Genomic DNA, 14,257 nt, shown 5'->3' on the forward strand with positions numbered 1-14,257 from the left:
GAAGATGTTAAGAGTTTGTGACCTGAGTTTTGTGGTTTATTTTTCATTATGGTTATTTCATAGCAGTTGTTGACACTATCGTTAATTAAAGCTGTGGTTAGTCATAGCTTCCATCATTATGAAGTTGGTCATTTTTTTCTCTTGCTTTTCAATCAGTTCTCTCTCAATTCCTTGGATTATAATGTGTAACAGAAATTTTATATGATTGGATGGGACAAGAGTGGAACAGTCTGGAGAGTGTTGTCACTCGACAGAGAAGAACCTTCAGAGCTCAGCATGCGAGAGGATCCTACAATCTACATGAGAAATGAGTGTGAAGACTTATTGAAGAGAATAGATGATGGGAACAGATCGAGTGGTGGGCTTAGGTTTGTCACGCACTGTTATGGAATCATTGGTAAGTTTCCTTCAAGTTTTTCTCAATTCATTATACTCATTATTTCTATAAGTCGTTGTTTATGTGGCGTAGTATCCATAACTTGTTACCACTGCAGGTTTTGTGAAGTTTTTGGGGCCTTCTTACATGTTGCTGATTACAAAAAGGGAAAAAATTGGCTCCATATGTGGCCACACGGTTTATGCCATCTCTAAGAGTGAAATGATTGCAATTCCAAATTCTACTGTGCGGCACCGTGTGCCATTTTCTAAGCATGAGGAGAGGTACTTTGTTAATTTTCTGTAGATATATATTGGTTGTTTAATGATGGTGGTTTTTGAAAAAAAAAATGTTATTTATTTTGGACGATACCGAAAATGTATTTGATGTTCTGAGCACATTGTTATTCTCTTAATCAAGTAGTTTGATTTTGAGAAATTTCGCGAGTTTACTATTTCTCAACAGTGAGAGCTCACTTGAATTATCATTTTTTCCCAAACATCTCTTTTTATTCGTTTGCATATACATCTTATAATAATTCTTATGTAGTTATGTATTTCAATATAAATTTTAGTATTTATGTGATATCTTAATCCTTAAGGTCACATAAAAATGCTGCTAATATTTACATGTTAAGGTGAAGCATGCCTTTTCATGCATCTGTTTTAATGTGATTATGATACTATAGTGTTATATATGTAAATATAGATTTTAAAAATGTAATTACATAAGAATTGTGTGGTATGTAGGTAAAGCACCCAATGTTTTAATTTTGTATTCTGTCTTTTATTAACATCTTGTCATAGTCTATCTTTAACCACTACAATCTTGTACAAAAATGTTGTTCTTTTCCATAGAAAACATAAGTGTTTGTGTGTTTATATTCCTTTTAATTAGTAAAATTTATATTGAATTGCAATTCCAGTTAACTATATAATAAAATCATTGTGCCTTATGTTAGATTGGCTGCATTTCCCTAAGCTTGTTGGCATATGTTGGTAAAATATTCAGCTAATTTTATAAATTTATCATTAAACATATTTAAATTTTCTGACTAACCCTTAACTTTAGATTTTACTACAAGCATTCATCTCAACTTTCATTGAATGCGTAGGTACAAGAAGCTTCTTTGCATGGTGGATCTTACAAAGGACTTCTTCTTCAGCTATTCATACAACATAATGCGCAGTCTGCAGAGGAACTTATGTGATATGGAGTCTGGGGGCATTCTTTATGAAACAATGTTTGTATGGAATGAATTCCTTACACGCGGAATTCGCAGTCAACTAAAAAGTACAATATGGTCGGTTGCACTGGTGTATGGATTTTTTAAACAGGTGTGGGTTTTCTATGAGTATTGTTTTGTTATAAATTGAAAAACACTCAATTTATTAATTGTTATCGTTGCAAATGTGCATTTGACAATGACATCTGATTGCAGGCTTCATGTTATATATTTATTTGTTTTATGTACCATCGAAATAACAAATTAATGATTGTCTTTATTCTGTGAATGTAATCGTAAGAACCAAGTATGTATATTTCTATCATGTGATGTTTTGCTTCAATGTTTTTCTTTGACCTTGTTTGACTCTTTCTTGTTCAACTTGAACAAACTCACATAATGAGCAGCCAAAAAATTTGTTATAGCTAGTTATGAAGATTTGGATTTTATGTAATGATGTCATTCTGTCATATTTATTAGATTAATCGATTTTTTTTTGAATTAACCTATGTGCTCATCAAATTTTGTTGCATGTCATAAAATTTATGCTAGTAAAGTGAGAGATTTAATGTCTTAGCTTTGTACTAAGATTCAACATGCACATAAATAGACAAAGAGTTTTATAGGAAACACTATAGTTTTTCACATGGAAAATTTGGAGAGGAAAAAGACCGTGGAGCCTAACCTAGCTGAAATAATCTATTATGTAAAGTTACCAAAGTTTGCTCTTTCCCATAACTGAAGAAGATGGGATTACAAAGTTGAGAGCACTTGCTTGATCATATGATGATGATTGTGGAAGAAATAGTGGACGGTGATGATGGTAGTCGGAAGACTATGCCAAGATACAACAATTGGCAGATGATGGTTAGGAAACAATAGTCGGATGACGAAAGTTAGGCGATGATGGTTGAGTGTCAACAGTTGGATGACAATGATTGGATGAAGGTGGTGATGATTGGCGTCAATTGTCAGCAAGGCTCTTGAATTATTTAATTTCTTAAGCTCTCTCTAATTTTTGTAGCTCATTTACAGATTTTTAACGAGAGATGTGTATTCATTCTTGCTAAATATTGCATGCAGGTTAAACTATCGCTGCCCGGAAAAGATTTTATGTTCACGTTGATTGCCAGGCGCTCTCGTCATTATGCTGGAACAAGGTTCTACTTTAACAAAGTTCAAATCTCTTATATACTGATAAACACAGTGACCTATATGTATTCTTAGCACAATTAAGATATGATTTTCAATATCTGAAGTTAAGTGCTCATTTTTTAATTAGGTACTTAAAGCGTGGCGTCAATGCAAAAGGCAGAGTTGCAAATGAAGTTGAAACTGAGCAGATTTTATTTGGTGTAAATGCCAGAGATGAGCCAACACAGATAAGTTCTGTTGTGCAGATTAGAGGATCCATTCCACTTTTTTGGTCACAAGATAGTTCATGGCTAAACATGAAGCCAGATATCATATGTAAGTTCTAAGATTTATAATTGATTACTATCCATTAACCGAACTAATAATTTCCTTTGTTGTTCTGTGACACATTCAACCTATTTTCAGTGCAGAAAGATCAAAAATATGAAGCAACACGACTTCATTTTGATAATCTTGTCAAGAGATATGGAAATCCTATTATTATTTTCAACCTAATCAAGGTGAATTTCTATAACTCATGATTGCACTGTAATTTTTCAATGATCAATGTCATACAGATGTATTTTGGGTTGTTCTATTGATGGAAATTAATTAAAATTGTATAATTATTTCCATACAGACATACGAAAAGCGGCCTCGGGAATTTATTCTCCGCTCAGAATTTGCAAAAGCTATTGATTTTATTAATAAAGACCTCCCTGTAGAAAAACATTTGAGGTTTTTGCATTGGGATCTTAGCGAACATTCTCAGAGGTGCTTAAATTTTGAAACTTTTTTCAAATGTTGCTCATTTTTCTAACTTTGCATTTAAAATAAATAAACTTCCACTTGTTGCAGAGCTACGAACATTCTTGAGTTATTGGTGAAACTTGGATCTGATGCATTAAGTTTGACAGGCTTTTTCCATTGCCAACTTCCCTCTTCTTTAAAACTGTCTGATTCCATGAGCTCTTCTTTCCTCATGTTAGTCTTGTAAATGTTGTTACTTATATTTTAAGAATTTGCTTGGGATCACTTTTATTTTTATTTTTATTTTTTTATTTTTTGTTTTTGTTATTGTTTTTATTTTAAAAACAAGTTTAGTGCAATTTTTTTTTTGTTTTATTTTTATTTTTAAAAACAAATTTTGCTTGAGGTTTTAGGTGTTTTGAGTGTGTTTAAAAACAACTGAACATGTTATATCATGCCAAACATGTTTTATTTTAAATCAAAACATAAACAAACCAAAATAAAATTAAAAAATAAAAAAATCACACTTGTGTTTTTTATTTTCCAATTTTTTGTTTTTATTTTGATTTGCTCATGTTTTGATTTGAAACAAATATGTTTGATTAAGATGTGGTTGTTTTTTAAAACACTCAAAACATCTAAAAGTAGTTTTGAGTGTTTCCAAAAACATATTTTTTTGCTTGTAGAAATAAAAAATAATAATATATTAAAAATACATTAAGCAAACATGTTCTTAAAAAGGAAAAAACAAAAATAAAAACTGAAAATAAAATTGATCCCAAACAAGCCCTAAGTAATGTGTTGATTAATGTTCTAATTAATCACCCACTGCAGGAGTGAACATGACAGCAATCTACTGATCAATAAAGATAACAAGGGGAAAACTACTTTCTCTAGGAAAGAGACAACTGACAGCATTGTGGATCTAGCTTGCTCTTTTGAAAGACAAACTATGCTTCAAAAGGGCGTTCTTCGTACAAATTGCATCGATTGTTTGGACCGAACGAATGTTGCTCAGTTTGCATATGGTTTTGCTGCCCTTTGTCAGCAGCTGCATCTCATGAGATTTATAGATGTTCCTGTTGTTGGCATGGACTCTCATTTGTTTGACGATGTGATGGATTCATATGAGAAGATGGGTGACACACTTGCTTTACAATATGGTGGTTCTGCTGCTCATAACAAGGTACGTACCTGCAGAGGATTTTGCTAACAGATTTTTAAATCTAATATTCTGGATTTTTGCACTATTTACTTGTTCATTATAAGATGGCAAAAATCTGTTTGTAAATGGTGTTTTGCATTGTTTGCTTCACTGAAGATATTTCTTAATTATTTTTTTTTGTAAAATTGACTGTAATTGCAGATTTTTTGTGATAAAAGAGGTCAATGGAAGGCAGCTACACAGTCTCAGGAATTTTTTAGGACTGTTCAACGATACTACAGCAACACGTATACCGATCCACTCAAACAAGATGCCATAAACGTGTAAGTTGGTTTCAGCTTCAGCTGATATTTTTTAATGGTTGGGACATATTTTTTATTTTTTGAAGCAGCACTCTGATGCTTTTGTTTCTTTTTTATGGCATCCAACCGAAGCTCTCCTGAAAGAGTTGAAGCTACAAGCTTGAATGTTAATGTGATTGGAGCTTTGTTTTCTTTAATTATAATTAATATATATTATTTACTTTTATTAGCAACATGTAAGTGGAGGACCCTTGATAATTTATTAAATGTGTGGGATTTTTTATTAATTTCATATTGTTCTCTTTTTTAATTTATGTTTCCTTCTTTTAGCAGCAACATGTATGTGAAGGCACTTGATAGTTTTTTAAAATGTGTGGTTTTTTTAATTAATTTCATGTCATTCCCTTTTTTTAGGAAGATTTACATGCATACCAGTCAATTTCTATGTATTTACATATTCAACTACTAAACTTCAAATTTTACTTATATGGCACCTTACCTATAAATGAAAAGGGTTGCACAAAATTGAAATCAAAACCACATCGTAGAATAGGATCACACAAATTTGAAAAACATGAAACAAAAAAATCAAACAAAAGCTCAACAAAATAAATTTAGAAAAATTACATCAAGATTTAACGTGAAAAAACCCGAGAATGGGAAAAATTACGGAGCCACACCATCAAGAAACTTACTTTGAAGAATCCAAGTTATATTAAAATACTCACTCATATCTCCTCTTTATAATCAATGAAACTTACAGGATTTTCCTTCCAAAGCCTTCTTCTCAATATCACTAGAAGAACTGCATGTCGAAATTCTCCTTGATCTCGATCTCCTAAGCATTCTCATCTCAAGAACAATTAATTTTATGCTTCTCTTTTTGTAGGCCAACATTTTGCACCATAAAGCATTGCAGATCTCACCATCATCTTATAAAATTTTCTTTTAAGCCTAAGCGGTACTTTTCTATCACACAATCGGCCCTGATGCATTTCTTACTTCAACCGTCCAACTTGAATTTTACTAATAGCATCCCCATTTATATCACGATCACTTTGAATGATAGACCAGAGATATCTAAAACATTCACTCCATTTAATGACTAGATCACCCGTTGTTACAATAGCGCCACTAGATCTACTCCTAAAATTACAGTCAATGTATTCAGTTTTAGATTTACTCAAACAAAAGTTTTTAGACTCTAAAGTTGACCTCCATAATTCAAAAAATTTTTGAACTCTTTTTCTTGTCTTATCCATAACTAAAGCAAAAAGATATGGCTTTAAGGCCAACTCATGATGTAATCCAACTAAACTTGTATATATCTTGTCAATCCTCCTTTTCGGACACAACTGCTGTAGTATATATATATATATATATATATGTGTGTGTGTGTGTGTGTTTATATTGTACTTTTGGAAAATATTTTACCATTTCATATTTAACATATTTTTATTTCATGTGAACTATATTTATTTAAGGACATGGACTTTTTAACAATACAGATTCTTAGGGTACTTCCAGCCACAAAAGGATAAAGCGGCACTATGGGAGCTTGATTCTGATCAGCATTACAGTATTAGGAGGCACGGCCCTTCCTTTGTTGATGAAAAAGCCAGGTATTGTACCTGAAGTTGCACTTCCCTTTATTTATGGATGTTGTTTACTTTAATTTAGTAGTTTTTGTCTGCTTCCACCTGTTAAGAGATTTCACTGAAAATTGTGAGTTCTACAAAAACATCAATAATAAATGAAAAATTTAAATTTATAGAAAAGCTTTTGAGGAACAATAAATACTGTCTGTTCGGCATTTTTTTTATTATGGATACTCTCTTATTTTAGAATTTTCATTATTCTCTATTACTTTTGGGAGATTTCACTGAGACAGTGGTCCCAAAATGTTCATTTGAAAAAGAAACTTGTAATGTTTGAGAATGTAGTTTGATGATGAATGGTGGTCTATGTTTCCTATTGTAATTAGAATGATACAATGAAGGTATTTCGTGCAAAAGGGATTAGGATTCATAAATTAAAGACCAATTATTTTACAATTTTTTTCTTTCTCTGTGTGAAAGTAGAATATGTGAGAATTGAACACTGAGTGAATTTGTTACGCCCGGATCACGACCAGTTCAGAAGCAATCGGTCTGAAGCCTCCCAATCGGCCCTCCCCCTCCATAGATGGGCCGACCCTCTTCACTAAGAAACAACCAAGCGATCCCATGCAGCTTCAGAGGAAGCAAAGGAGTAGGTGGGGCCCACTAGGACCATAATCACATGCTCAAGTAGGAGAAATTGAGCGTAGGTTGGGAAGAAGTTTAGAAGGAGAGTTTTGAAATGTTGTATGAGGATTCTCTTGAGGGGGGAATCTAGGGTTTATTTTCTTTTATACATGTTTTTGTTGGTTGTTTTCTTTATTTGTGTGGTGTTCTTAGCGACATCTAGGGTGTGAGAGAAGCGATTTACCTCTCAAAAAATATATCAACCTTGTATCTTGCCTGTTTCCTTTGATTGTTGTAAGAGGCCTTGTTTGCGTTTTCCCACATATCTATTATCGTTCCGTTATGGCTTGTTCGTTGATTTTGGTTCCGAGACGTATCAGAATCCAAAATAAATCAATGAGAAATTCAAACCATAAAATTAGCAAGCAATTAAAATTTAGCATCACATTTGAAATCTCAATGTGTCAACTTTGATAAAATCAAGAACTCTAGCAAGTCTAATAACGCAACATCATTGAATTGAGAAAATTCAATATTTTATGCAGGTACAAGGACAAGATTTTTCCTGGAGTTATCACAAGCATCAAAAGGGATAACATTAATTATCTTTAGAAATATGAGTGAAGTGAATGAGTCTTAATATAATTCTCAAAACATACCTCAATATTCAATGGTCTAGATAAAGCCACAGATAGTATTTTCAGTGAATTGTGGCCCAGTCTATTTGCAAAGGCAAATTATATGTCTCAACAATATTTGTTAAAAATGCATAAAAAAAATGCTAGCATTATTGTGCTTACTACTCATGAATTGGTTATGCAATTGGTTCTTATATTCATCAAATAATATATATTACTTCTTAATTTTATGTTTTATGCTAACTCATGTTGAATTTGTTTTACTTGCAACATTTAAATAAATTAGTTGAGCACGCTCTACTAATTTTATTTTTAAAGAAGTCTTTCAAATCTTAAGATCGCCCCTATCAAAAGTAGGAATTTAATTTTGAAGCTCACATGAGCTATGTTATATTTTTCTAGAATATATATTAAAATTGATTTATTTATTAATATTTTTTTAATATATCCTATTTTTAGTTGACATGAAGATGCAATTACAAGCTTTGATTTCAATTCGATGTTGGATGCTTAATGATCTAGGGCTTCTGCTGCAGTTAGGAGGATAAAGTTAAAATAGGTAACACAAGAAAAATGGGAATCATAGAGTATAAACTACTAATTACCCAAAAACCTTCTTTCCTTCAATTCAAATTAGAAGATATGAAAATTTAAACCAAAATAATAATGCAATGATCAGATAGATCCAAAGAAATCAGAAATAAAGTCAAACCATACAAAATCAGCGAGCAATTGAATGTTTTTACATAATGAAAATCACATTTGTATTAAATTTGAATAAGATCAACAACTCAAGCAAGCCAATAACAAATCCAACAACAACAAGCCTTGATCCCACTAAGTGGGGTCAGCTACATGAATCCTTTTGTCTAACAAATATTTAGAAAAAATAGATGGAAGGATGAGATCAATAAGTTAAGAAAAATTCTAAGGGCGTGCTTGGTAGCATAGTTTTGATAGGATTTAGGCAGGAATTTAAGATAAATCCATCCAACATCGAAAAAATAAATAAATCCAACACTCTGTTAAATTAAAATTTATTGCGTTCTATCTTTGTTCCTCACGTTTTGTTTCTTTTATGATGTAAATCTGGATTTACTAATTCTGATTATGGGTGGATTTAAGAGATGTATTCCATTGTTACTCGCGAGCTCCATCTCCGTCACATAGGATTTGATAAATCTGAATTTACTGGATTTGATAAATCCTATTTAACGTAAAACCTGATTGCAGCCAAGCACCGCCTAAGTCTGGCGCTTGTATAAGGAGGAGGTTTTCGTAGCAGCAGATTAGCATTTCTTTATGTTGATTCCAAATGATTTCTTCAAATCATGTGGTAGCTTTCAAAGAAAATAAATAGCCTCTTCATGTTAAAATCTTTTTTTTTTTTTTTTTTTTTGCATTAACAAATAATTTACTTGGTTTTACATAGGTCGTTCAAAAGATCCCGGTCGGAGGGTAATTTATGTGAGAGCACAGATGATTCCAGCCCAATTTCAGGAAAGGGAAATTCTCAAAAGGTTCATTCCCCAGTAAATGCCAAGGAGAGTCTTTTTGGGTTCACGCCAGAGATTCCTACTTGTGCAAGGGATACATCATATTCCAGGTCAGTGCCTTGATTTTATGCATTTTTGAAGCTGGTTCAAGTCCACCAAATAAATTTAAATATATTTTTAGAATGCACTTCAAAATTTAAGCATTTTTTAATATTAGATGTAAAAGCAAAAGAATTATATTAGCAATTATAACATACATATATGCGTAAAGTCCCAAAATAGTCCCCTGACTGTTTAATGAGGTTATTGTAGTTCTAAAGTTTATAAAAGTGGCAAATTAATCCACCGACTTTTTGAATTGGGGTTGAAATATCGCTCCTGAGAACTATTTTAACCCATATTAAAAGAGTAAGAGGATTAAATTGACACTTGTAAGGTCTCTAGGACCAAAATGACCGCACTATAAAGAGTCAGGGACTATTTTGAAACATTTTTATATATGAGTGTGTGTGTGTGTAATGTATGATTTTATGATTGCTCTAGTTTTTTTGTTTTTAACTCTTTTTGGTCGTGTGCATTCCTGAAATATTTTTCAGGCCACAATTTGCCGACAGCGAACATGGTTGTTTTCATCAACTTAGATTCGATGAGTCGAGCTCTTCAAATTTCCTTGATCTTGACCGCATTTCATCTTCAGGAAATTCATGGGCAGAGGAATTCTATGAAAGGTGACAACCTGCTGTTCTGCTGCTTATAATTATTTCAGTAAAATATACATGTGTGATCTGTTTGTTTTGAAGGAATTGAATTAAAAGTAGTTCTCACTATAATTGTTTGGTTGAGAACCTTTTGTGTAAAAAATATTTTTTGTTTTTTTTATCTGTTGGGAAATTTAGTTTTTATTTCTTGTTAGTAGGAGGCATGTGAATCATAGTGATAAACCAATAATAAATTTTTTGCTTTTCATTAAATTTGTACGAGTAATTGTGAATGGGATGTACTCAGTGAGCTTCGACTTCTTGTTCAGCACATGCAGGTCATCAAGTGAAAATGTCATTACTGATACAATTGTTGAAACAACATCTAACTGTAACTGGGAAGGATCCAGTGATCTGGTTTGTCTCCTGAAGCCACATTTTTTCCTCTCTAAATTAGAAATATTGTGTGGGCATGCATTAAACATTTTTGTAATTTTTGGTATATTTTGTTTGATTCAGTCAGTGTAAATTTTGGTATATTTACCACTCCTCTCCCAAATTACTGTGATTGGGTAATTTACTCTAATATTTATCAAAATTTAACATTAACCAACTGTAATCTGGATTATTAAGCCAGTAATTGTTAGTCTATTTTCATCGTTGTACTCCTGCTGACTCATTAGTGTTGATTTGATTAATGTTGTTATGATGCATTTTTACAGGGTGATGTGCAGAATTCTGATGTTAGTGAATTCTCTGAGAGATTTGTGCATTGGGTTGATCACGGTGGAGCTCTATGTTTTTGAAATAAGTTTCTGATTGTCAATATGCGGCCAGAAAAAAACAAATACATCAATATAACATTTCAGAAGTAGCTGAACAAAAATGTGGAAATTGTGTTGATTTTCTATTTGTATATATTCACAAATGGATTTTTTTATTTATTGTTATTATTTTTTTGCAGTTTCTGTACTATAAATTCTATTCTTTTAGTAGGTAGATGTCATAGATACATTCCATTTAAATAATGTATATATGTTTCACCTTTTTCTTGTCTTTTATTTCCTTTGCATCTGAAAGCCTAATTACATTCCTAGGGATTTAGAGTGGTTTCTTTATGTATTTATACATTTAACTTCTAAATTATTTGAATGACGGGCAAAGTGACAACAGAGAAAGGCCATTGTTGCCTCCACTATTCTGCAATGGGTCTAATTTATAATAGTTTGACCCAATCTAGGCATGCATGCCAATTTCAAGAAAAAATATTAGGTGCAGATGATCGCATGCCCAAAAAACGGCCTGGATGAGGCCATGCTGCTAGTGCAGTCCATCCGGGCCATTGTTCAGATATGCGGTCTCCACACCTAATGTTTTGCCCTAAATTATTTGATTCTATAATTTATGAATTTGTTATGATGCTATAGATCTACTAATGAGATTTTTACATCAATTTTTAGATCATTTAATATTTATTTATTTATTTGTTTGGAGTAATATTTTGCACTAATTTAGTCCATTTGAGTCAACTCTAGGATTAGCACTTGTTCAGATATGGATTTTTATGATCTTCATTTGAGGATGTCCCATATTTGTCGCATAAAAAATTGATACTAATAAAGGCTGCCACCTCTGACTCTTTGGAAGCTGGGGCACGGGCAACTCCCGCTTTGGGTCTGCGGCCCAACCTCCAGTCATTCCCCTCGAAGAGCCAACCAACACTGCCAAGGGCCCGCTTCATTATTCTAGCTGCTCTATTACTCCAGGGGAATGTTGTCGCACCTCTGTCGGCTCCGGTTCAAAATTGGTAACAGGCAAAGGGTTGGGTGACTAGCACCCCTCCGAGGTAATGACCGGCATCAACCCCACAAATTCAGCCTGCACGCCGGCCACCGCAGCCGAGGTAGACTTCGCAAAATCCTTCGACGGCTCTCTGTTCAGGCGATCTGTTGACCCGACTGATTTGTCTGCATTGAAATCATAAAAAAAAAATCTTTTTTTTTTCCTAAACCATCAACAAATCAAAGGTCTTACCCATAAATTTGTCCTTAGAAGAAAGGGTCCTGAAGGGCTTCTTTCCCTCTTGTGTTGAAATGCCCCTACCTTCGTGTAGTAGCGGTTGTGGAAGGACAAGGATCACCTCATTGTCCTGCGTCCACTTGCCTCAACACCTTTAGCAAATAGAACTTGCTGGCCCTGTCCCAGTGCTTGCATCCATGCTAGGCTCAGGGACTGTGGCCTCCTTACGGGGGGACTGTGGCCTCCTTACGGGGGGGCTTTCGGCATCCGCCCCTCAGGATCCCTAGACGAATCAACCCATTCTGACGGTGTAGATTCAAACCCTGACCACCTCTCCCTCTTAATCTTTTTTTTTTCCTTTGCAGTGTCTGAGACTTGATAACCCTCTTTGGCTAGAATCTTGGGGTCCACGATGATCCAGCTCAACTGTATGTCATGACGCAACTCAGTTGTCTAGAAGAAAATGACGGCAACATGCCATAGCAAGCATATGGCTCTATTTATAGAGCACGTTGGACACAAAATCCAACAAGAAGTTAATCATCAAATTAATTTTTCTTGACTTCAGCGCCACTATTAAAGTTTCCTTATCGTTATCATAGCAGTCACTTTTAAGGAGCAAGAAAATTTGGGGAACTAATACATATGCATCAAAATCTTCGACACAAATCTCAAAACAATCGAACGGCTCAAAATGATGGTTAAACAATCGAATCACCAGACTACAAAAACATGATCTAAGTTGACCATCCAATGGTCGATAGCTCTGTCGAAGCCGTATGACACATTACGGTGAAAGGATTCAATCGTCGGGCCGCACATACATTCCTAAACCGAATAAACTCTTCACAAGGATGCCTTATCCTCCGACCGGCATTTTACTTCGTCAGTCAAGATCGCCACTCGACCAGTCATCTCGGTTGATCGAATTGAAGCATATGGACCTGCTGGTTACCGTCATATTCAAATTCAAATTATAATACATATTTGACATAAGATTAGTATAATTAATCATATTAAGAGCAGTTTCCGTAATTGTTCCCTCCTTTCTGTAATTGCACAAGCATCCCTCTATAAAGAGGAGGCGACAAGACGAATAAAGCGACCTCTCCTCATTTCTCTGGGGGACATCCCGAACTACCTGGCTCTAACTCTCGATGTGTGTTTTCACAAAGAACAATTTAGCAGTGAACATACCTCTAAAATCAATTATTTATCATAGAAGCATAAATTCTTTGAATCATGAGGCTGCTTATAATAATAGAGCTTTTAGGTGACCCGATATTATAAAACTTGCTTAAATACCTTTGATGGGTTAGGCATTTAATTTTTTTCTATCAAAGGGTTACAAATTTCAAAGGAAACAAATTTTAAAGTATTAGTTTTGATCTTCACCATTCATATGCTTTAGCCACTTCATTCATAGTTATTCGTATTTTGGATTCTTATGTCTTCAATTATTCGTTGTTTGATTATTGAAGCTTCCTCAATCAATAGGATAGGTTAATCCCAACATAAAGTTTAATCTTTCCATGTTATGACCTTGATTTCTGCTTAGATCTCTCTTTTATATTTAATGATAACTTATGATACTTTAAAGTGCATGATTTAAACATTGGCTCATATATATTTGGAATGTCCCTCCTATCAATGCCAAAATAGAGATTTCTAGGTTGAAGCCCTAACAAAAATGACATAAGTTGTAAGTTTAACATCTAAAATATAGTTGAGATCTCATATGAAAATTATCAAAATTAATCTTTAAGCAACCCTCCCTCATTCAGAAGCATCTTAGAAAGCCAAAAAGTTTCCCCGATTATCTTCTAATTAGTGATGAATGAATCATTGAATGTACCAAACAATTCAATCAAAGTGTTGACAAAAGAAAGAATGACATCTACTATTGCTTTGAGCAAATTGATACATTGTCTGATTGAGCCAATACCTAATGTTACTTATCCAAGCAATCTCAATTCAACATAGCTCTTCCACATAAATCCCAAAACCTTTGAAAGTCAGTTTCGCCATATAGTTCAAATCAATATTGAGAAACAATTGAAATAAATTCAGCTATCCAATACAAATCATTATCAATACTATTTTAAGGTCACCACCAATCTATTCATCATTATTAAGAATGATGATCCAGGATAAAATTCAAAATATGATAAGCCAATTCTCCACATAGACCAAATGCTTTTAGACTTGATAAGAATATATATATATATA

The 14,257-nt window shown here is 33.4% G+C and overlaps 1 protein-coding gene across 1 annotated transcript; it reads left to right on the plus strand.

The window, feature by feature from the left end:
- Positions 1-1,497: 1,497 nt before the first annotated feature.
- On the plus strand, positions 1,498-10,970 carry LOC110028693 (phosphoinositide phosphatase SAC2-like; the record flags this gene model as incomplete). The annotated part of the gene is given in 13 exon segments (XM_020730643.1): positions 1,498-1,713; positions 2,685-2,761; positions 2,884-3,071; positions 3,162-3,256; positions 3,376-3,509; positions 3,594-3,719; positions 4,320-4,671; positions 4,852-4,973; positions 6,461-6,574; positions 9,248-9,421; positions 9,908-10,039; positions 10,339-10,426; positions 10,732-10,970. Coding segments are annotated over 13 exon segments (1,902 nt in total), but the record flags the coding sequence as incomplete, so codon positions are not given.
- Between the last annotated feature and the right edge of the window lie 3,287 nt (positions 10,971-14,257).

The sequence above is a fragment of the Phalaenopsis equestris genome, unplaced genomic scaffold, assembly GCF_001263595.1.
Source record: "Phalaenopsis equestris unplaced genomic scaffold, ASM126359v1 Scaffold000522, whole genome shotgun sequence".
NCBI lineage: Eukaryota > Viridiplantae > Streptophyta > Magnoliopsida > Asparagales > Orchidaceae > Phalaenopsis > Phalaenopsis equestris.